Source organism: Carcharhinus amblyrhynchos, chromosome 5 (genome assembly GCF_965287045.1).
Source record: "Carcharhinus amblyrhynchos chromosome 5, sCarAmb.v2.hapA, whole genome shotgun sequence".
In the NCBI taxonomy this organism is placed as follows: domain Eukaryota; kingdom Metazoa; phylum Chordata; class Chondrichthyes; order Carcharhiniformes; family Carcharhinidae; genus Carcharhinus; species Carcharhinus amblyrhynchos.
Window position 1 is genome coordinate 55,553,190 of NC_137328.1, and position 25,176 is coordinate 55,578,365.

Sequence of the window (25,176 nt, forward strand, 5' to 3'; positions counted from 1 at the left end):
TCGAGACTTTTGAAGTGCATTTGCTGTTGTAATGTAGGAAACATAACAACAATTTACATGCACCAACAACAATGTGATATTGACCATATGATTTGTTCTTTCATGATATTGGATCAAAGAATAAATATTGTTAGGACACTAAGGATGATATCCCTGTTTTCACTTTGCAATTGTGCCATGAGATCTTTGATATCTACCTGAACAGACAGGTGGAACTTCTGTTTAATGCCTCATCTGAAAGACGATCTCTGACAATGCAGCGCTCTGTTAGTACTGGAGTGTAAGCCTTGATTTTTGTACTTGAACCCAGGAGAGGGAATTGAACCAGAAACACACTCAAGTGAGAGTGCCACCAACTGAGCCAGATCTGAAACTCTAAAGGAAAAATTTCTTCATTCAAAAAGTGTTGCTATTCTTTTGAATTCTCTACCCTAAAAAATTGTGGATGCTTAATCATTATGTATATTCAAGACCGAGATCAATAGATTTTTGGGTACTCAGGAAATTGTGGTCTATGTGGAGAGTGTGGCAAACTAGAAAATTTGTAATGACCTTGTTGAATGGTGGAGCATGCTTGAGGGGAGAAATGGCTGCCTTCTGCTTCTATTTGTTATATTTCTATGTTCATAATTTAAGGAGCATCCCAGCCTCATTATTTTGCCACTGATCCCATGACAACACCATCTATTTGGGCATATGTACTATTGTTAAAGCTTAACTCAATTGCGCAAATTTGAGTCCATAAATTCAACGAGTATTGATTAAGGGTGCATTTAGGTCACCATGACAGAGTGTTGTAGCACAAATATTTATGACTTCCTTAGGTGGAACATTGGTGAATAGGCTAACAATGTCGATTGAGCACATGGACACAACAATGCTAACAATATGCAAATCGTATATTCAAGTATTTATTCTTTGATCCTATATCATGAAAGAACAAATTACATGGTCATTATCACATTGTTGGTGCATGCAAATTGTTGTTGTATTTCCTAAGTTCTCACAAAATTGAAGAAACCCTTCACTGCATATCTAGAAGTCTTGTTCAGAGCTGGTTGTAAGAGTTTGTCCAACCGTTGGCCAATTCATGCTCTGCAGAACCAGTTATAAATAAGATAAAGCGTAAACCAGTACAACCAGCTGAATAAGTAATGACCAATTGCTGGCTGTGGTATTGTCCAGAAGAATGAACAAATCAGAATCAAACTGCCTGGTTTACATTTTCAAGCAATGCTTGGCAGTTAGCTGTCAGTCACCATTAACTGGTGTATTCTCCATGATGCTTCTACCAATCAGAATCCACTTGCACACCAGTCAGCACTTTGTTCTCATTCAGTATAAAATTGTTGTTTCTTCTGACATTGGTATTCTTGCAATTGTCCTGATGAATGCAAGACAAAAAGCTTTGACAAGATGTCTTTTTTGAGCAGTATTCCAAATTAAGACTGCTCAGGCAGATACTTAAGCTGTGACTTACTCTCCCCAACTACTCCAATTTTTTTCCCAGCATTCAATCTTAACCTTAACTTCCCTGTCACTCTGCAGTTTCTTAGCATTGTAATGAAACCTACGTCTGACTACTTAATGGTTGCTAACATTCTAAATGGCTGTCTTTGCTTATGCATCATCCTTCTCACTTTTCAACATAGTTGTCATCATTCTGTTCCCCAAAGGTGCTCTCAACCTCTGTCCTCTCTAATTGCCCCATTTCTAACCTTGTGATTGGGTCTTGAGTATTGTAATGGCCTTCATTCCTATTTCTTGCAAGATTAACAGTAACCTACGATATCATGACTTTGTACCTGTGATGTGCCCAGGAAAAATTGCAATTCACTGATGTACTGATTGACAGACATTGGTTTGATGTCCTCCAGCATTGTGCTTAATATATTCATCCATGTGTTTGAAATTTCATCTGAATCATAGTGCTTCCCCACTCTTATATTCCATCTTAGGGGAAGGTAATGCAAGTTTGACTGTTGGTTTTCAGTCAGAATGGCAATAAGGTAAAATGTTTAAAATAAACTATTGGCAAGAACTGCATTGCAGTTGAAACAAAAAAGCCCATAGCAAGTGTTTGCCCAATGGTAAATGCCAGTGCAATGTAAAGGTGTGTATTAACTCTTTGAATGCTGAACACCTTTGAGTTTGCATAGTAATAGCTGCTAAAAATGATTGACCTATTTGACTTTACTGCCTCTCTTTTTAACTACTGAGCCTCAAAATTGACTGTCTGGAATATCCTTCATAAAACCCTCTGACTGTCCACATCTCTCTCCAACTTTGCTAACATTGGCTTTGAAATTTTTTTGACCAACATTCCCTGACCTCTTGTGCTTTTCTCTCTACTTATAAAATACCTTTGGCTGTTTGCTGCATTAAAAGTTACTGTATAAATACAAATCTTTTATTGTCCAGCAGCTGTAAAGAAAATGAGTAGAGCATAAGAAGTGGTCCAAGGTGGCACAGTGGTATGCACTGCTGCCTCACGGCAGCAGGAACCTGGGTTCAATTCCCACCTTGAGTCACTCTCTGTGGAGTTTGCACATTCTCCCTGTGTCTGCATGGGTTTCCTCCGGATACTCTGGTTTCCTCCCGGTACTCTGGTTTCTTCTCACAGCCCAAAAATGTGCATTTAGGTTGATTGACCATACTAAATTGACCCTAGTTTCAGGGGGATTAGCTTGATAAATATATGGTGTTACGGAGATAGGGTGGGATTGCTGTCTATGCAGGCTTGATGGGGTGAATGGCCTCCTCCTGTATTGAAGGGATTCTATGGTTATATCTTGTTACCATGTTTGTCAGATTCAATCTCCCATCTTGCGCAGTCTGAAAAATGGGGTGTCCTACAGGAAGAACTCAATGAAGCATTTGGGTTCATTGTTTACATTGAAGGGAAATACTTCATATATTTGATGGGAAGCATTTCTGGTTTATTGCCAATTATTAGAATGGCAATGCAACCTTTACTTAATCAGTTGCCACTAATATTTGTGTCACTGATGTATGCAGTAGCTATGTGATGAAAATTAATGGAAGCCATATGAATGGAGATCACATGACTCAAATATAATGCTACAATTTGCAAATCTGTGTGGGCAGAAAACCATTTGTTGGGGTTATGGCTTGTTACATTTGGACCTGGACTTGTACAGTCTCTTGTGGTCAATATCAGTATGAAGGTAAAATAAATAAGTTTTACACTTGTAAGCTTTCCTTTCATGATTTTCAAGACCCCAATTTAATTTGATTAATGAGGCTGCTGCCCTAGTTTGTCCATCTTCTCAATAGCCCAAGGAAATAGTGTCTTTTAAATAACTATATGGCAGTAAAGGAATAGTAAACGTAGTCCCTGGATTTTAACTCTTTATCTGATTTATTTCCATCAGAGGAAATTATTGTGTCATCCAGCTGCTGGTAATATGTCCCATTGTATGAGCTTATTTTTGTTATAGGAAATACAAGTGTTAACTGTATATCACCAATTGTGATCTCTTTTATCAAGTTTACAAATGTTACTTTAGTCCATTTTATATTCTTTCTTGTTCACACTTGGTTGAACATTTTCATTTTCAGGGAAGCCTTAAAATTCAAGTATAATTGGGGAAGCGATTGTTAGTGAGTAGAGGCTTAAATTAGATTGATGGACTCTGTTTCACTTGCATTCTTAAAGTTTTATTCGTTGGAAGATACATAATTCAGCAAATATCAAGTCCTGGAGCAAGATTTAATCAACATAGTGCAGCAACTTATGAAACAAACAATAATCCTATCTGCTCTGTTGATTCAAATTGACTTTAATTTAAGTTAGTTGATATAGCTGCAGTCACACAGATTTTTAATTTGTTTATGTTTTGTCCAGCAGCATTTCCTTTCTCAGTCCTACAAACGTCAGGTAGGATTCTGTTTTGGAATTCATTTTAATGACTACATAGCATCAGTCCTTTTAGTAGCACCTGGTATTGTAGCAATTTCATTTTATTTGTGTATTTTCTCAGTTTTGAATTTGGGGATCTGAAAATTGAACTGGTGATATACTGAGCATACAAATTCATTTGACATCTATAGGGCAGTTACATGACGATGACACAAGGAAAAGCAATTGGAATGTCATAGCTCAGTTGAAAGGCAAAAAGTGATTTTGTCTAGCTCTGTTCATCAAAATGTTCTTGCTGGTTGAGTGGAATACTCAGATTTTAAAAAAAGCAAAATAACCCGAAACAAAAGCAGAAAATGCTGGAACCACTCAGCAGCGTAGGTAGCATTGTTGGAGTGAACCGATGTATTCTTCTGAACCCATAGAGTAACAATATATATATTTAATTCAGTCAAGAGATGTGGGCATCATTGACATAGCCAGCATCATTGCCCATCCCTAATTCCCAGTGAGCAGCTGCCGCCTTAAACCTCTGTAATCCATGTGGTGCAAGCGCACCCACAGTGCTGTCCAGGAGTGGGCTCTAGGATTTTGACCCAGTGACAGTGAAGGAACGGTGATACATTTGACAAAGGTTGCATGCACCAGGTTGGCTCCTTTTTTGTATCTGGTGCTGCCTAACCCATTTCCAGCATTTTCTCTAAATGAATTTTTAGTCCTGCATGTCCCAGTTATTTTCTAACTTCCCACAGTTCTACAGTGAATAGTTGACAGAGCTTAATGATTTCACTCATACTTTAATAGTTTGTATATTTAATTTTGAAGTTCTGTTGGTTTTGATTTTGCATTTTTTTTGTACATTTTAGTTTACTAACATTTTGTACACTTTTTCATTTGTGTATGCTCAGTTGCTAGAAATTAATAGAATTTCTTCTGGAAAGAATCACAAAATTGTTTGAAACTTTTGGCTTTATCAACTGCAAAATAATTTTTGCATCTGTTTATATTTTCCTTAAGCCAGTAACTATGCCATGTACATCAGCATTATTGTCATTTCATGTATATTTTTGAAGTGCTACTATATTTGAAAGTGATGTGAGATTGAAAATTGCTGGGGTGCAACTTCACCTGGGTGCATCGTCCCTTATTACTCCTTCAGGTAGCTGATCAAGGACAAGTTTATTTTGTTAAACAGTTGTTCTGCTCTTAGCAAATGAGGAAACATAGCTAGGAATAATTGTAGCCTCCTTCACCCCGCAGTCCATTAACAAATGCTGTAATTCAGATTCTTGTATGTTGGTATTGTTAGAAATTGCTGTGCTGTTTAGTTCAGTTATGAGCTGAGGGGAACCAGTGGATTTTTTATTTAGATTTTCAGAAGGCTTTACGTAATAGTATGTTATGCGAGACCTTATCGAAAGTTAAAGCACGTGGGATTGCAGGTAATGTCTTGAGATGGATGGAAAGCTGATTAGCCAACAGGTAGCAAAGGATTGGCATTAGTCGGTCTTTTTCTGATTGGCAGTCTGTGACTAGTGGGTTTCTGCAGGGATCTGTTCTTAGAACCCAACTGTTCACATTCAATATTAATGAATTGGAGGAAGGAACTGAACATATTATCTCCAAATTTGCAGATTATATAAAATTGGGTGCGATGGTGAACTGCGAGGAGGATGCAGAGATGCTTTACTGTGATTTGGACAGGCTGAGTGTGGGCATATGCAATATAATGTGGACAAAGGTGAGGTTATGCACTTTAGTAGCAATAATGGGAAGACATTATTACTTGAATGGCTATAAATTGAGAGGCGGATACTCAATGAGGCCTTGGTGACCATGTGCATCAGTTGCTGAAAGTAAGCAAGCAGCAAAGAAGGCAAATGGTGTGTTGGCCTCCATCGTGAGAGGATTTAAGCATAGGGATATTTTGCTGCAATTGTTTAGGGCATTGGTGAGGCCACACCTAGAGTATTATGTGCAGTTTTGGTGCCCTATTTGAGGAAGGATGTCCTTGCTATAGAGGGAGTACAGCAAAGGTTTACCAGGCTAATTTTTGGGATGGCAGGTCTGTCATACGAGAAACTGAGTTCTTTAGGATTATATTCACTGGAGTGAATATAAATATCTCATAGATATTTATAAAATTCTAACAGTTAGCCAGGATAGATTCAAAAAGAACGTTCCTGATACTAGGGGAGACCAGATCTCGGGGTCATAGTTTGAGGATAAGGGGTAAACCTTTTAGAACTGAGGTGAGGAGAAATTTCTCCATCCAGAGGCAGTGAATGTGTGGAATTCACTACCACAGTACATGGTTGAAGCCGAAGCATTGTCTGATTTCAAGAAGAAATTAGATATAACTCTTAAGAGCTCAAGGGATATGTGGAGGGCGGGGGGAGGAATCAGGATATTAAATATGATCAGCCATGATTGTAATAAATGATGAAGCAGACTCAAAGAGCCTGCTTCTACTTCTAGTTTCTGTGAGCCCTTTAAGCAGCTATTGAGTAGCTAACAAATAGCCATACAATAGCACCTTAAATCTAATGCACCTGGTTGCCTGTTTTATTGCACCTGTTTTATTGGCAGTAGTTGTTTCACTAGGGAACTTAAAAACATGAGTAGGCGAGTTAGCTTCTGATGCCTTTGTCCCATATCCCTTAACTTTGGTTAACAGGAACCTATCAATCTCAGATTGAAAGTTAACAATTGATCTAGCATCAGTTCCTGCTGGCGGATGAGTTTCTCAAATTTTCTCCACCCATTGTATGTAGAAATGCTTCCTAATTTCAGTTATGAAAGGTCTACAGTTCAACTGGGCAGCCTTTGGATTTGTACAGTTGCAGTGTGGCTCCTGTTCTCTTTGTGTCAAGATATAAGGCCAGCATTAAATAAGCCTTTTTGATGATTTTTCTTCATCTGTTCAAAAGATTTCAATGATTTATTTAGTTGTTATTAATTATTTCTAATTTTATGCTTCTATTTGCACAGCTTACAATGCTGCCTTATTTGATATTGTTAACATAGAACTTAGAACACTACAGCACAAACAGGCCCTTCGGCCCACGAGTTGCGCCGATCACATTGAGTTGTTCTCAATACAGCGAATAGTTGAGATTCTGTTACTATTCTTGCAGGATTTCATTGGTCACATCCTACGAATTAGAGCACTGATTCATTATCCCTTCTGCTGCTTGGCCAATTTCCTAACCAGATCAGTTCCATGAGCTTCAACTTCAGCTAGCATTCTGAAAATCCATACCATGGACATTCCTGTCTACTACTTCGGTCATCATTTAAAAAATAAGATTTTCAGTTTTGTCTGGCATCATCTAGCCTTTACAAATTCACGCTGGTTCTCTTTGATCAATTGAAACTGCTCAGTTTACGTTTACTCTAGTCTAAGTTATAGACTCTAATAATTTCCTGGTAACAGATGTTGGCTGACTGACCTGTTATTCTCTTGTTTCCCTTTGTCAAGTTTCTTAAAGAGCAGGTTGACATGCATAGTTTTCCACTTTAAAGGAGTGTTTACTGAATAAAGAGAACTATTGAAGATTATAAATAGGTTGTGTGCAATTTTCTCACCCACTTTCTGTAAATTCCTGGGATGGAAACCATCTTGTCATTTATCATTTATCTGTGCCAATATCATAATTTCTGGCATTTTGCTCAATTTCAAAGAATTTCTGTCCCTGCTTCATTCAGTATTAGTTTACTCAGGAAGTCCTGCATACTGATCTCTGCATACTTATTCAACAGATTCACCAATTTCTCATTTTCCTGCGTAATTATCAATTTTCAAAGGACCCACATTGCTCCTGATTACCTTCTTTTTCTGAATATAATTATAAAATTGTTTTGATTTTTGGTATCCCTTACAAATTTTTTTCATTTCTTGGGATGTGAGCATTGCTGAGCATCCCTCATAGCCCCAGAGAAAGTGGTGATGAAGTGCTGCTTTGAAAGGCTGCTGTTGGGACGGAGTTCCAGGATTTTGACCATTTAGCCATTTAACCAGATCATGGTTGACCTTCCCCATACCCTTTGATGTCATTGGTATCTAGAAATCTATCGACCTCTGCTTTAAATATACTCAATGATTGAATGATAGAATAGATTCATAGAATTTCTACAGTGCAGAAGGAGGACAATTGGTCCATCATGTCTGCACCAACTCTCCAAAAGAACCCCTCACCCAGGCCGCTATCCGTGTAACCTGACACAATTATTATGGCTAACCCACCCAACCTACAAATCCTTGGACACTATGGGGCAATTTAGCATGGCCAATTCACCTAATCAGCACATCTTTGTACTGTGGAAGGAGATTGGAGCATCAGGAGGAAACCCACATAGATACGGGCAAACTCCACACAGACAGTCACCAAAGCCAGAGCTGAACTTGGGTCTTTGGCACTGTCAAGCAGCAGTGCTAATCACTGTGCTACCCTGTGGATTGATCCCTGAAATCCAAATATTCACCACCCTCTGCTAAAGAAACTTCTAATCTAGGACCCAAATAGCCTGTCTCTTATTCTGATACTGTGTCCCCTGATTCTACACCGCCCTCCCCCCACCCCAAACCAGGGGAACATGTTTTCTGAATCTGTCTTATTGAGCCTTGTTTGTTTTTTTTTAAAAAAGTCTGCCCTAATGAGATCACGCTCATTCTTCTAACTCTGTAGAATCCAGGCCCAGTTTCCTCAATCTTTCCCCAAACCAATCCCAACATCCCAGGCATTAGTTTGGTGAACTTTTGTTGCACTCCTTCTAAAGCCAGGAGATCATGTCAAAGGAAGGTTGGCCACCACTATCAGTGGTGGAGGGAGTGAATGTTTAAGGTGGTCAATGGGGTACTGGTCAAGCAAGCTGCTTTCTCCTGAATGGTGTTGAGCCTCTTGAGCATTGTTTGAGCTACACTAATCAAAGGAATTGAAAAGTATTCCATCATGCTCAGACTTCTGCCTTGTAAATTGTGGACAACATCTTAAAATCAGGAGATGTGTTACTTGCCACGCAATTCCCAGCCTCTGATCTGCCCTTATAGCCATGCTATTTGTGGCATATGATATGTAAACACTGTCCTCATACTGCAACTCCTCACTAAAGAAACTTCTAAGTGGAAAATGAGGTTGTCAAAGGCTGTGTCATTATGTCTTAATTTTCCTAAACCTCATCTTCAAATTACCCATAAGCAGAACAGATGATACTTCCAGTTCAAAACCAAAACCCCTCCAATCTCACTTCAAAGCTTCAATATTTATCATACTTCTGTGTGTGCTCACTCAGAAACTGAGCTCCAAGTCATTGTCAACTGATTCTTTCTCAGAAGCATATGAGAAAATGGACCTTTCACTGAACATCTGGAAATCTAAGATCTGCTTTCAACCAGATTTCACAGAAAAACACTTTACGTCATTAAATTAGATTAAGGATGAGTTTCAAGAAAATCTGGATCAATTTCCCTAATTTAGGAGTTGCCATTTGATGAAGGGCAGATCTAGATGACAGCATTCACCTTTACCTCCAATTTGCCTGGAAAAGAGTGGAGAGGATATAAATAATGAGCTAGGCTTGGGACCTACAATTGTGTATTACAGGATAATTGTAGCTGCAGCTGGAGGACACTGAGCTTGAAAAAAATTCAATTAGAACATCACAGGAAAAACTAAGCTTATTGGCTGATGAGCAATTGCTCTTAGAGTGAGTGTTTACAGTTGAAAATTAGAAAAAATATACATTTAAAGTATTTTAAGGAGTAAAATTCTATTCCAGTACTAAGGTTTAAATTACAACAGAAAGTGGTGGTTAGGAGAGATACTAAACAAAATTTATATAAAAAGGAAAATAAATAGATAAAATAATTGGCAGGTGATGTATTGCGACTGTAGAAGGTGGGAGCTGCTGGGTGTTGTTCAAGACGCAATTTGGTGCTCAGCCAAAATTTCATTCACCGCAACAGTTAAGTTGAGCTCCACAGTGTTGATGGTGCATGTTTCAGCAAAGGTAATGTTGTTTAATGCCAAGAAGCGGTGATCAGGTTATCTTGCTGTAGATGGTTGGTGTTTTATAGTTGCACGGCACAAAAATTACATGTCACTTTTCAGCACAATTCTGCATATTGTTCACTTCCTATTTCATACAAGCATGGATTTTGGAAATTTTAATTTTTACTTGCAACACACTCCATTTATGACTAATCCATGACCACTGCCACCCCTTTGTGCTCCTGCAATCTGGATGTTACCATAATTCTGAGAATTGTAGGGCTGAAAGAGGTTATTGAGGTTGGGAGGTCTAAAGGGATTTTAAATTAAGCTCTTAACCAAGCAGCGTGCATCGATTAGCTCAGGTGATGGAAAAGATCGTTGCAAGTTAGGAAAAGAGCAGTAGGTTATGGAGTCTATAAGGCTGTCTGCGAAAGTATTGGAATAGTAAGAAGATTACAAAGGCATGGATGAGTATTTCACGAGAGGAAAGGCTGAGGCAGCAGCAGAGGAGGTTGGCTGTTCCTGTGCAAAGAAAATGTGGTCAGGAACTCAGCCTGGGAACAAATAGAATGACGAGGTTTGGAATAATAGACTTCAGCCTGAAGGTGTGACCTTAAACAGGAATGAAATCAGTGACAGATACAGAGAATTTATAGGAGGATGCTAGAATGCTGATTTTGTTCTTTTTTGTGTTTAGTTGGAGGGACTGTGAGAGATGATGGGAAGTTGCGTGTTGTCAGGATGCACATGAAACCTGATTCCATATCTTCAGGTAATATTGAGTAAGTTTTTGTAAGAAGGGGGAAAGTGTTGCAATGGTTCAGGAAAAGAAAACATGGAGTTGTCATTTTTCTGGATTAGTATATATGACGTTGCCATCACTGAACCTGCCACCATCAAGGTCCTGTGGATTAGCATTGACTAAAACTTAACTGTGGCTACACAACCAGATTGGAAGCTAGGTATCCTGAGGCAAGTAACTCACCTCCTGATTCCCCAAAGCCTGTCCACCATCTACAAGACATAATTCAGGGGTATGATGGGATACGCTCCATTTATCTGGATGAGTACAATTCCAACAACACTCAAGAAGCTCTACACTATCCAAGACATAGCAGCATTCTTGATCGACACCCCATTCGTTCCTTCGATAACCGACGCACAGTGGCAAGTGTGTAGAATGTTTACTGCACTGCAGCAACACTCCTTCAACAGCATCTTTCAAACCCTCGGTCTGTACCACCTAGAAGAACAAGGACAGCATCATAAATGAATACCACCACCACAAACCCCCCTTCAAGTCACAAACCAATCTGACTTGAAAATATATAAATGTACCGAAACTGTCACGCAGTTAAAAATCGTTGAACTTTCTTCCTAACAATATGTGGGTGTTGAAGAAGGTGCATCATCACTAACTTCTAAGAAAAATATGGATACTGTATTTGAATGGAGCCGTTTCAGAACCAGGCTGGTGAAATTAACCGTTTTATTCTGATGTTTTATAGCTCTTAAAATGTCAATATTTTGAACACTTTGACTCCCCAGTTATGTTTCACAAAGTTGCATTTAAATTAGAAGTAAACAATACGTTGTAATATGTTGCAAGTTTGAAAATAAGTTAATTTTACGTAGTTCAGAGGCATTTAAACGGATCCATTGTAACAAACAGAGGGAAATGCTATTATAGCTTACCTATTGCCTTAGTTCCAAAACTTGAAGGAAGGAAACTGTTGACAAATGGTAATTTTCTTCACAGAACGTCCCTATACTTGAGTTCCTCTGGACTCATGTTTAGCACTTTTTTTCTCCTTTAATATAAAGTGTTTGATTAGTGTTAAGATAATCTTTTTAATATGAAGTAGGTAAACACTGGGTTAAAGACCCAATCTTGTTGGAATGAGGCATCTTGTGGCTTGAGATGTTGGCTGGACTTTTTCCACACCCCTTTCAGCACAAACATTATTTGCACCCATAGCTTGCTGAAAATGTAAACTGATAATGCCACAGTGAGAGCAACTTGACATTTGGAACCTTGATTCATGAGAGGCCTAACAGGACATTTGCTTAACCAATGAGATATAAGAATGGGGAATGAAACCAAGAAATGAAACAGGGACTGAGGAGAAGGCTGAATTAGAATAGATAATGAAAAGACAGATCAGATAAAGAAGATCAAAAGTAAAAGGAGGATTAGAATGAGAAATAGAGGGAAAGAATGATTGGGTTAAGAGACATAGAGGCCAAAAGGAAAATTAAGAAAAATAATTTAAAATTTAACTAATGTAAGAAGTATCTACTACATTCAGAATTAAGGCTCAACACTTCAAATTGTTTTCATTCTTGGCCAGGAAAGTGGATTTATGAAGCTATTTAACACGTTGCATAATGAAGTATGAGCTCTCACTTTCTGCGGTGAGTTTATTGGCCAGTTAATGCGCAAACAGGCAAGTTTTTAAAGTTTTTGTCTCTTTGTGAGACAAATGGCAGAGCATTTGCTGGTGTGGGCAGAGGGTCCTTTTGAAGCTGCCCCAAGATATTAACCATCCCACTCATTGCCCTCCTCCCATGGCCTCTCGAGCCCCAACCTGCCCCCATCCCCCAATGTTATACCACTTATTTTGTATTGTCTGTCCATATTCCCCCCACCAAATGCATCACCTCATACTTATTGACATTGAACTATATTTTCCACCTCTGTCCATTCCCAACAACTTGTCTATGTCCTTTTAAAGATCTACACTGACCTCTTCACAATTAACAATGTTTCTCAGTTTTGTAACATCTGCAAATCGTCTCCTGCAAACCAAAATCTTGATTATTAATATACATCAGGAAAAAATGAGGGTCCCAATACTAATCCTGAGGAACTTCATGATTGACTGTCCTCTTGACTGAAAAATATAATTTGACCATTACACACGCGCTTATTATTTAGCCAATTTTGTTTCCATGTTGCTACTGTCCCTTTTATTCTTTTCTCACAATTCTGTTGTATGGCATTGTGTCAAGAGCCTTTATGAAAATCCAATTCAACTGCAATACCCTTATCAACCCTCTGTTACCTCTTCAAAAATTCCAGCAAGTTAGTTGAACACATTTCCCTTAGAAATCTATGCCAGCTTTTCCTAATCATTTTTCCATGAAATTATTTATTCTATCAAGAATAGTTGTTTCGAGAAGCTTCTCCATCACCAAAGTTAAACTGACTGGTTTGTAATTGCTGGTTTATCCTTACGACCTCTTCTAAAAAGGAGTGTAATATTTGGAATTCTCCTGTCCTCTGGAACCTCCTGTGAGAAAGGGGAGACTGAAACATTATGGTCTGAGCCCCTGCAATTTCTGCTGTCACATCCTTCAATTTCCTTAGATGCATCTCATCTGGTTCCAGTGCCTAATCGATCTTAAATACTGACAGTTTATCTAATTACCTCCTCCATATCAACTTTGATCCCTTCTTGTGACAGAGTTTCTTTCTCTATCACTACGACCTGAGTAGCATTTACCTCTTTAGCAGATACAAAGTATTCATTTAATACTTCAGCCATGCTCCCTGCTTCCAGGTATAAATTTCCTTTTAGGTTCACAATTTGTCACACTCCTCCTTTTACTATTTACATGCCTATAGCAGTTTTTTGTCATCATCCCAATTGAGTAATATCCTTTCCAACCCACCCCACTCGAATCTTCTCTATTCCATTTGATTTTCAACTGTGATTTTCTACCTGACACCTACATTAAGCAAGCTTTTTCTTCTTTATCTAAATTTCTACTCCTTATTCATCCTAGGAGTTCATGATTTCTTCATCCTACCTTTCCCTTTTGAGGGAATATACCTTGTCAATGGCTGAACCATATCATATTTGAAGGCAGCCCATTATTCAGCTACAGGTTTTCCCGCCAGCCTATTGTTCCAGTTTATCAGGCCCAGTTCTGTTTTTTGCCCTGTTGAAGTCAGCTGACTGACTTTGGATTCAATGTTGTCCTTTTCTACCATCACCCTAAACCTTACGAGACAATGATCACTGTCTCCTAACTTTCCCCACTGATACTTCATCTGTTTGATCCATCTCATTTCCAAGATTCAGGTCCAGCCTTTCTTGTTGGAATGGGCACAAACTGCTGTAGAAAATGTCCTGAACACAATCTAGGAATGTTACTTCCTCTCCGTCTTCAATACTAAAACTGTCCTGCAGCCTGTGTTTGGGTAATTAAAGTGCTCCATTATAAATGCACTATGATGTTTGCATCTCTATAATTTCCTTATAAATTTGTTCCTCTACACAATTTCCACTCATTTATGATCTATAGGCTACACCGAGTAATATAACTGCACTTTTCCTGTTCCTTAGCTCTAGTCAAAAACATTCTGTCCTTGAACCCTCTGGAATATCCTCTTTCTCCAGCACAGCAATGCTCTTCTTACCAATACCATCACCCTTCATACCTGTGTTTACAGTGATCCAGACTTGGTTGTCAACAACAAATGTTTACAACTACTCAAACTTTTCATGGACTTCTTACTAGAACTTTATGGTCAGTGAACATTTGAAACTGTCTGGTGCCTTCTACAGGGAATAGTGGACTTGTTTGAAGAGGGCAAGAAAGAACATGTATCCTCAGCCAATCATATTGAAAGATTATCAGAGTCATGCAAGATTTAACCTAGGAAATTGAAGTTCAAATACTTATATCAGTGTAAAATCATGTACAAAAAGTAAATGAGGAAAAAGTGGAATGTAGAATCAAGGAAATATTTTTAAATTATCGTGTATTTTAAAATCATGTATTACAATCTGAAGAAATTGAGATATGACAATATTGATACTATGCCTTGAAGAAATGTATTTGTGTCATGTTTCTTGTAAAGGAGATGTTAAGATTCAGCTCTGTTGAACAGTGCCGCTTTGTTAACAGGGCTGCTCCAGGCAGCCCACCTGCTGAGAATGCAGAAGAATATTTGCCCCTTGTTATTAGGGTGTTTGCTTTAATCTGAGCTAATATGATTTTGTTTTTTTTGTTGTCTACTGGAGTTTCAGAAGTATGGTTTAATTAGCTTGATTGACAATAACACATTATGTGTTGATGGGAGGAGCTTGGCTTACAGAGAGACAAGCAGGCAGTTTCTCTTTGAATTTCGTAAGGACTGGAAGCTCTTCTCTATTTCTCTGGAGATTGAACCTGCTAGAAAATGGGTATCTCTTTCCAGTGGTGTTCTGGAGGTTTGGGAATTGGCATCCCGTGTAGGCCTGTGTGTTTTTACCATCTAATTCTGAAGTGGAGTTTAAGGCTTTGAGGAATATTACTTAAATTGGAACTAATAGGGTAGCAGTTAAGAATTGTCTTGTCGTGTTTAAGTATTTCAGTTCTTGTTGTTAATAGTTAAAATGTATTAAGTGAAGTTCGTTTTAATGAAACCTAGTGGGTCAATATAATCCCATCTGGGGCGAAACATCTTGCCCTCATACTACAGTCAAAAATCAAAAATAATTGGGATCTAGTCTAACTTCATAATATAGCTTGGAATTTCTGAAGCAGTCGCTAACAGAGACTATGCTTGCAATTAATTTTCAATGCCAGAAGTATTTATTTTGCCAATAATTAAAATTTGTCACTCCATTAAATGTTCACTTGTGCTTGAATGGTTAAGCCCTAACTTTTTCTGCTGTGTTCAGTGGACATCTATTGGATAAGTATAGTAAATTCGTGACTCAGCATGCATTTTAATACCATGTCTATCAGAGTGATACTAGTGTAGCAAAACTTGTGTATTAGTTAGGTGAATCAGACAGTGACTTCTGGATTTCCTCATTTAGTTGTGCATCTGTAATTGTCAGAAATAGCAGCCAATTTATTCCATAATAATGGTGAATGTTGATAGCCTCGCTGACTATTAAATCGGGGCTTATATAATTTTTTGCTTACTAATGATGATTTATTTTCAACTTATTTATTTTGCATTTTTCAATATATGATCTATCCAGCTTGTGTTCTCAGTAATCTTGTATCTAGATTAAGTAAATAGTAGAGCATGCATAAAGACAAAGAACTATAATGCATTCACAATGAAGGCAGGTGAGAAAAACTGGATATCAGAATCTGATACTTTGCTTAGAAGCAAAACTGCAGCTACTATGTTTGGGATCATATTTTATTTCTGATGTTGATATTTTGTTAGTTGAAATAATTTTCAATTCAGCTCACCAACAATAAATTATTGCATGAAATAATTCAAATTGGGTACGTTTAATGCAAAAACAAATTCTCCAGTATTTACACGCTGCTTTTCTTAACAAATACTTGTATATCAATCACTTTTATATGTGATATTACCAATTATTTTACATCATATAATGATTGATTTGAATTTGCAGAAAGAACGAAGAAAGATATAACAGCCAAGGGTTCAACTGGAATGGAAGTAATCTTGTCAACACTTGAGGTAAACGGCTTTTTTTCTCATATTTCCTCCTAATACTGTGGGCACTAATCAAAATCATAAGAATCTTTTGCTGAAAGGATGAAAGAAACAACACTCAGTAATTTGTTTTTCTGCATCCTGCAGAGATGTACGTGTTCATAGTGATATTGTAGATATGCAGGATGCTGTACATTAAACTCGCAGACTTGAGGATTTCAGAAAAAAGGTTTTGTAATTTCCGTTATGGAAAAGGAAAATGATTTTGACCTAACACATTTAAAAGGTTCTTTAGAATAATAATACAACTCTCTCTTGCACAAGTATTGCTGCTTAACACACAAGTTTTCCATGCTATTTCCTTGCAAGGCGAAATCAAAAAAATGTTCTTCAGGTTATGGCATACTGGAACAGAGCACTGTTTTAGAAATCTGAAAATATAGTCATTTGTTAATAAGATCACTTCAGCTTCGTTGTGGGATTCTAACTGGATGACTATCTGATATATCCAGGGGAAAAAAATTGCATTATACAACTGTTACCTTCATTGTCATAGATTGGCAAAGTCCCAGATGAGCCATCACACAGGAATATTTGATTGTGTAATATCTCTATGTCATTGGTGCAGCCATTTTGTATCTTGGCCCATTGAACAGAATTGGCTGCCCAAATACTGTCTTTGGGTTGAGCAAGTTGTGCCTAAGTTTCCAAGTGATTATAGTCACCATTTTCTTTACTACAGACTAGAAAAGGAGGACACCACTTTCAAGGTTCCTTTAGCATGTAAATTGGAAAGCTCTTCAGCATTTGTTTGGAACAGTCCATTTTCTTCTGAAGAATTGACTCGAATACCTGGGAATAATTGCCTTCCTTGCCCAGCCCCGCACTCCTGTTCTGACAGTAGTACTGAACTTGAATATTGCTGAAAAAATCCTTTTTTGTTTAAGCTTTTCATCGTGCATTCATCAGGACAATTCATGTCTGCAAAGAACATAAGAACATAAGAATTAGGGGCAGGAGTAGGCCAACTAGCCCTTCGAGCCTGCCCCGCCATTCAATAAGATCATGGCTGATCTGTCTTGGCTCAGTTCCACATTCCCGCCCTCTCCCCATAACCCTTAATTCCCTCTCTTATCAAAAACCCATCAACCCGCGTCTTAAAAATATTTAGCGAGGTAGCCTCCACCACTTCAACGGGCAGAGAATTCCAGAGATTCACCACCCTTTGAGTGAAGAAGTTCCTCCTCAACTCCGTTCTAAACCGCCCCCCCCTTTATCTTGAGGCTGTGCCCCCTAGTCCTACTATCCTTTCTGAGCGGGAAGAGTCTCTCCACCTCTATCCTATCCATCCCATTCATCATCTTATACGTCTCAATGAGATCTCCCCTCATTCTTCTAAACTCTAACGAGTACAAGCCTAATTTATTCAGCCTCTCCTCATAGCTCAACCCCCTCAACTCCGGCATCAGCCTAGTAAACCTCCTCTGCACTCCCTCCTAGGCCAAAATATCCTTGCGTAAGTACGGCGCCCAAAACTGCACACAGTACTCCAGCTGCGGCCTCACCAATGCCCTATACAGCCGCAGCAAGACCTCCCTACTTTTATATTCAATCCCCCTCGCTATGAAGGCCAGCATCCCATTTGCCTTCCTGACCACCTGCTGCACCTGCAAGCTGGGTTTTTGCGACTCATGCACAAGGACCCTGAGGTCCCTCTGCACCGTCGCCTGCTGCAGTTTTTCGCCACGTAAGTAATAATCCTTCCTACCATTATTCCTACCAAAGTGGACCACCTCGCACTTGCCAACATTAAATTCCATTTGCCATTTCCTGGCCCATTCGCCCAGCCTATCTAGATCCTTCTGTAGACTCTCCCCACCCTCCGCACAATTTGCCTTTCCTCCAATTTTGGTGTCATCAGCAAATTTCGACACCCTACGCTTGGTTCCCTCCTCCAGATCATCTATATAAATGGTAAATAGCTGAGGCCCCAGCACCGATCCCTGGGGCACTCCACTAGTCACCATCCGCCAATCCGAATAGCACCCATTGACCCCCACTCTCTGCCTCCTATTTGACAACCAGTCCTCTATCCACGCTAACACCCTACCCCCAACTCCATGCCCCCTGACCTTCTGCAATAACCTCTTGTGAGGTACCTTGTCAAACGCCTTCTGAAAATCCAGAAAGACCACATCCACCGGCTCTCCTCTATCCACCGCCCTAGACACATCCTCATAGAATTCCAGTAAATTTGTCAGACACGACTTCCCTTTAAGGAAACCGTGCTGCGTCTGCTCTATCAAGCAGTTCCCCTCAAGATGCCTCGCTATTTCCTCCTTGATGACGGATTCTAACATTTTACCTACAACAGACGTTAAACTAACAGGCCTATAATTCCCCGACTTTTGCCTGGCACCCTTCTTAAACAACGGCGTAACATTAGCCGCTTTCCAATCTTCTGGCACTTCCCTGGAATCCAGCGACGTCTGGAAAATAAACACCAAGGCATCCACTATCACCTCCGCCATTTCTTTCAGGACCCTCGGATGCATTCCATCCGGTCCTGGGGACTTGTCCACAATCAGCCCCTCCAGTCTGTCGAGCACCACCTCTCGAGTAACAGTAATGTCATCGAGACCCTCCTGTCCTCCCACCTTTCCATCTCTAACATCTGGCAAATTATTCACGTCCTCCTCCGTGAAGACCGAAACAAAAAAGTTATTCAAGACCTCAGCCATTTCCCCATCCCCTAGCACTAAGTCCCCCCTCTCATCCTCTACGGGACCAACGTTCACCCTAGCCAGCCTCTTCCTTTTTATATATTTATAAAAACTCTTGCTATCCTTTTTTATATTAAGCGCTAGCCCAGCTTCATAGTTTCTCCTACCCTTCTTTATCAACTTCTTTGTCAATCTTTGTTGACTTTTAAACCTTTCCCAATCCTCTTCTCGCCCACTACTCTTAGCTACTCTCAACGCCTCTGCTTTTAATTTAACACTTTCCTTCACCTCCTTCGTTATCCATGGCTTATTACCTCTCCTCCTACGGTCCTTTTTGACCATCGGAATAAATTTCTGCTGAGCACCAAGAAAGATCTCCTTAAAGATCCTCCACTGCTCCTCAGCAGACCTACCTTCCAACGCGCTCCCCCAGTCCACATTCGCCAATTCTTCTCTCATCCTACCGTACTCCCCTCTGTTCAAACAAAGGACGCGTGTCCGGGAACCCACTTTGTCCTCCTCCATCTGCACCAGGAACTCCACCATACAATGATCACTCTCCCCAAGAGGATCCTTCACCACAAGTTCCCTAATTCTACCCGCCTCATTACATAGCACCAGATCCAAGATAGCTCGCTCCCTCGTTGGCTCCAACACACACTGTTCCAGGAAACTATCCCGGCAGCATTCCAAGAACTCCTCCTCGAGCCCACCACGTCCAACATGGGTCGACCAATCAATATGCAGATTGAAATCCCCCATAACTACGGCTGTCCCATTCCTGCACACCGCACTTACTTGCGCGTTAACAGCCCTGTGTATTAATGTATTTATCTTCCAGTCCAGTACACGCAAGTAAATGCACCACATTGCGAGCTTGACTGAGTAGAGTATATCTGAATAAGAAGCAACTCTTCTGATTTGGTCTTCATAGTGGGGAGGTTCAAATCAACTGGGCCTGGAAATATACTTTGGTAAAAAACTGGAGTTCAGTTCCAAAGTCTCTTAGGTCCCTTGAAAAAGAACAGTTCTGTACTGCTACTTATTAAAAATGCAGCAAGTTGTGCAAAATGCAACTTCAGTATTCTCACTAAGTGTTTGAATATTTTATCTACACGCATTGGTCAGAATTTATTGTAGATCATCCGGGTTCAACCCATCGTGAGAAAGTTGTCACCTTTTCAAGTGGTAATAATGCTATTTAAATGCAAATAGATACTTAAATGGGCAGCATCAAGCCTCTTACAGAATCAAGTCCCCTTTGGAAACTTGACCTCCGGTCAGGGTTGCAAAAAATATGTTGCATGGCTACTTCAATATTAAGAACTTAAGAACTTGAAGCAGGAGTAGGCCATCTGGCCCCTTGAGCCTGCTCCGCCATTCAGTAAGATCATGGCTGATCTTTTTGTGGACTCAGCTCTGTTAACCATAACTCTTAATTTCTTTACTGTTCAAAAATTTACCTATCCTTGGCTTAAAAACATTCAACGAGGTAGCCTTAACTGCTTCACTGGGCTGGAAATTCCATAGATTCACGACCCTTTGTGTTAAGAGGTTCCTCCTCAACTCAGTCCTAAATCTGCTTCCCCTTATTTTGAGGACATGTCCCCTAGTTCTAGTTTCTCCTGCCAGTGGAAACAACTTCCTTGCTTCTATCTTATCTATTCCTTTCATAATCTCATAGGCTTCTTTAAAATTTCTATAAAATCTCCATAACATCTCCCTTCATTCTTCTGAATTCCAATGGGTATAGCCCCATTCTACTCCATCTCTCCTCATAAGCCAACCCGCAACTCCAGAATTAACCTACTCTGCATCCCCACCAGTGCCAGTATATCCTTTCTCAAGTAAGGAGACCAAAACTGTACACACTACTCCAGTGTGGCCTCACCAGCACCTTATTCAGCTGCAACATAATCTCAGTGTTTTTAAAATCTATCCCTCTAGCAATAAAGGACAAAATTCCATTTGCCTTCTTAACTTCCTGCAAACCAACTCCTTGAGATTACTGCACAAGGACTCTCAGGTCCCTCTGCACAGCAGCATGCTGCCATTTTTTACCATTTAAATAATAGTCCATTTTGCTGTTATTACTACCAAAATGGATGACCTCACATTTATCAACATTGTACTCCATCTGTCTGACCATCACCCACTCACTTAGATTATCTCTATCTCTTTGCACGCTTTCAGCATTCTCTGCACACTTTGCTCTTCACCCATCTTGGTGTCATCTGCAAATTTTGACACTATACTTGGTCCCCAACTCCAAATCATCTATGTAAATCGTAAACAATTGCGGCCTCAACACTGATCCCTGAGGTAGACCACTAGTCACTGATCGCCAATCAGAAAAACACCCATTTACCCCCACTCTTTGCTTTCTGTTAGTTAATCAATCCTCTATCCGTGCTAATAAATTACCCGTAACACTGTGCACTTTTATCTTATGTAACAGTCTTTGGTGCAGCACCTTGTCAAATGCCTTCTGGAAGTCCAGATAGACCGCATCCACAGATTCCCCATTGTCCACTGCACACGTAATGTTCTCCACAAAATAGTCATGACCTTCCCTTCATGAACCCATGCTGCGTGTTACCATTGGGACTATTTATATTCAGATGGCTCGCTATTTCTTCGTTGATAGATTCAAGCATTTTCCCCACTACAGAAGTTAAGCTAACCAGCCTATAGTTATCTGCCTTTTGATTACCTCCCTTTTAAACAGTGGCGTCTCATTCGCTGTTTTCCAATCTGCGGGAATCGCCCTAGAGTCCAGTGAATTTTGGTAGATTAGTACTAGTGCCTTTCCTATTTCTTCCGCCATCTCTTTTAGTATCCTGAGATGCATTCCATCAGGACCAAGAGACTTGCCTACCTTTAGCCCCATTAACTTGCCCAACACTACCTCTTTCATGATAATAGTTTCTAGGTTCTCACTTCCCAAAGCCTTCCTGTCATCAATTTTTGGTATGTTATTTGTGTCTTCCACTGTGAAAACTGACACAAAATACCTGTTCAATGCCTCAGCCATTTTCTGATTTCCAGTTATCACACCCCCTCCTCGTCCTCTAAAGGACGAATGTTTACTTTCACCATCCTTTTTCATTTTATATATTTGTAGAAACTTTTGCTATCTGTTTTTATATTCTGAGCTAGTTCACTCTCATAATCCATCTCATCTTTCTTTCTAGCTTTTTTTGTGGCTTTCTGCTGACCTTTTAAAGATTTCCCAATCTCTAGATTCCCACTAATCTTTGCCACTCTGAATTTTCTTTCAATCTGATACCTTCCTTTACTTCCTTAGATATCCAGGGCTGATTATCTCTTTTTCTACAGACCTTCCTTATCACTGGTATATACATTTGCTGAGCACTGTGAAAGATTGCATTGAAAGTCCTCCACTGTTCCTCAATTGTCCCACCATAAAGTTTTTGCTCCTAGTCTATCTTAGTCAACTCCTCCGTCATCCCTTTATTGTCTCCTTTGTTTAAGCACGAGACATTGGTATTGGATTTTACTCTCTCACATTCCATTTGTATTTTAAATTCAACCATACTGTGATCACTTCTTCCAAGAGGATCCCTAACTATAAGATCATTAATTATTCCCATCTTATTATACAGGACCCGATGTAGGATAGCTTGCTCCCTTGTCGGTTCCATTACATACTGTTCAAGGAAGCTATCGCGGATACGTTCTACGAACTCCTCTCAAGGCTGCCTTGACTAACCTGGTTTGACCAAATGATATGTAGATTAAAATCCCCCAAGTTAATTGTTGGACCATTTTTACATGCATCAATTTTTTTTGTTTATTTCTCACTCCACCATGATGTGATTATATAGACTATGCCTATCAGTGACTTTTTCTTCTTACTATTTCTAATTTCCACCCAAATGAATTCAACCTTTTTTCCATAGAACCTATATCATCTCTCACTACTGCCCTGATATCCTTAAATATCAGAGTTACACCACCTCCCTTACCTTCCTGTTGGTCCCTCCAAACAGTTTGATACCCTGGGATATTCAGCTCCCAGTCATGACCATCCTGCAACCATGTCTCTGTAATGGCTACCAAATCATACTCATTTGCAATGATTTGTGCTGTCAACTCATTTAACTTGTTTCAAATGCTACAGGCATTCAGATAAAGTGCCCTTATGCTGATTTTTGTACCTTCTTTTTGAATTCTAACACTTCCATTAACAATATCTTCTGAGTTTTCCTTCCTTTTAACTTTTTTCCTGATTTTTTGATGTAGTTGGAACCTTCTCCCCACATTTTGTCCTTGTTCCTCTTCTCAGACTCCCCCATCCCCTGGCATATTAGTTTAAACCCTTCCCAACCGCCCTAGCAAACACTCCCCCTACGACAGCAGTCCCAGTCCTGCCCAGGTGTAACCCGTCCAATTTATACAGGTCCCACCTCCCCCAGAACTGATCCCAATGCCCCAGGAGTCTGAAACTCTCCCCCAACACCATCTCTTCAGCCATGTATTTATCCGATATATCCTCTCATTTCTACTCTGACCAGCACGTGGCACTGATAGCAATCCTGAAATCACTACCTTTGTGGTCTGATTTCTTAACTTTCTTCCTAGCTCCCTGTATTCTGCTTTAGGACCTCATACCTTTTCTCAGTATGTCGCTTGTACCAACGTGTACTACGACCACTGGATGTCAGAATGTCCTGCAGTTGCTCCGAGACATCCTTGATCCTTGCACCAGGGAGGCAACAAACCATCCTGGAGACCACAGAAACGCCTGTCTATTCCCCTTACAATTGAATCCCCTATAACTATTGCATTGGCACACTTTTTACCCCTCCTCTTTACGGCAGAACCAACCATGGTACAATGAGTTTGGCTGCTGCTGCTTTTCCTAGAGAGGTCGTTTCCCTCAACAGTATCCAAAGCGGTATGTATGTTATGCAGGGGAGTGGTCACAGGAGATTCCTGCACTACCTGCTTATCTCTTGCTTTGTCTGGTGATGACCATTCTCTTCCTGCCTGCGGAGTCTGAGCCTGTGGTGTGACCAACTCTCTACACATGCTATCCATGATATTCTCTGACTCATGGATATTCCATAGTGTCTCCAGCCACCACTCCAGCTCTGAAACTCGAGTTTCCAGGAGCTGTAGCTGGAGATACTTCCTGCACACATGTTGACTCAGGGGATGGAACTGTCCCCAGTCTGCCACGTGGAGCAAGAGGAGTAAACCACAGCTTGGAGCTCTTCTGTCATGCCTTGCCCTTTTAAATTAAACTTTTGAAAGATGTTTTGTTTCAGATGTACACAATTTTCTAGACCTCTTATTTTCTGCTCCTTGTTACTAACAAGTATATCGTTTTCAAACTATAAACCATAGAAATTACACAGAAACACCATAATAGTGTACAAGAACTACAATGCCAAGAGCAAAAATAAAAAAAAACACTTAGCAATCAGCACGCTCGCTTGTAGCCTCTGCTGCCTGTTTCACCTAACTTCCTATGTTCATTTAACTCCAAAAGCACTCCTCTCAGCGAGGCAGCACTCACTGTGCAGGCAGAGCAGCGCTCTGAGGCCTCTGTTTTTGTAGGCACAACTTACAAGGCCCTGGAACTGGTTTTAACAAGTTGTACAAATAACGTGCCATGTTCAGTTGAGAGCTGACTCAGCTGATTCCTGTGGCAGGAATGCACTAAAGTGCAGTTTTTAAATTTCCAAATACGAACGAATTAAGCTCACTCTGAAAGCAAGTTTAATGAGTACTTACCTCCTTATAACTCCGTGTTCATCCAACTCCAAAAGCACTCCCCTCAGTCAGACACTGTGCACCGTATTCTTTTTCAATTAGAAAGAACATTTGTTAAGGTACAGAATCTGTGATAATTGCACGTAGGTGATCGAATAATTGGTTCTGGTGAATCATTTGTTGTGTTTCTGTTCTGTTCAGAAACCATTCATATTACTGCTTTTTTATACAGAATTCTAAGCTCACACAGCAAATTGTACAACATGGTAAACGTAAGGATTTGTTGTGGTGCATTCTAGTGCATCAAATTACTTATCTTAGTCATTGCCTAATTTATTTATGGTCTCAACTACTCCAGTATTTTTTTGAGGATGTAAGTATCTATTTTGTTGCACACATGAGAAAAGGATTATTAAA

At 39.8% G+C, this 25,176-nt stretch overlaps 1 protein-coding gene across 6 annotated transcripts in view; it reads left to right on the forward strand.

The window, feature by feature from the left end:
- The window catches only part of agtpbp1 (ATP/GTP binding carboxypeptidase 1), a 240,091-nt gene that overhangs the window by 69,529 nt on the left and 145,386 nt on the right, over positions 1 to 25,176 (forward strand). For 3 of the 6 annotated variants that reach the window (XM_080188828.1, XM_080188827.1, XM_080188826.1), the window contains 2 exons: positions 10,574 to 10,648; positions 16,251 to 16,318. In XM_080188828.1, coding sequence (XP_080044954.1) covers positions 10,574 to 10,648; positions 16,251 to 16,318 — 143 coding nt within the window. Of the gene's footprint in view, positions 1 to 3,868; positions 3,902 to 10,573; positions 10,649 to 16,250; positions 16,319 to 25,176 lie in introns of all 6 variants that reach the window. The other 3 variants (XM_080188829.1, XM_080188830.1, XM_080188831.1) reach the window with 3 other exon arrangements.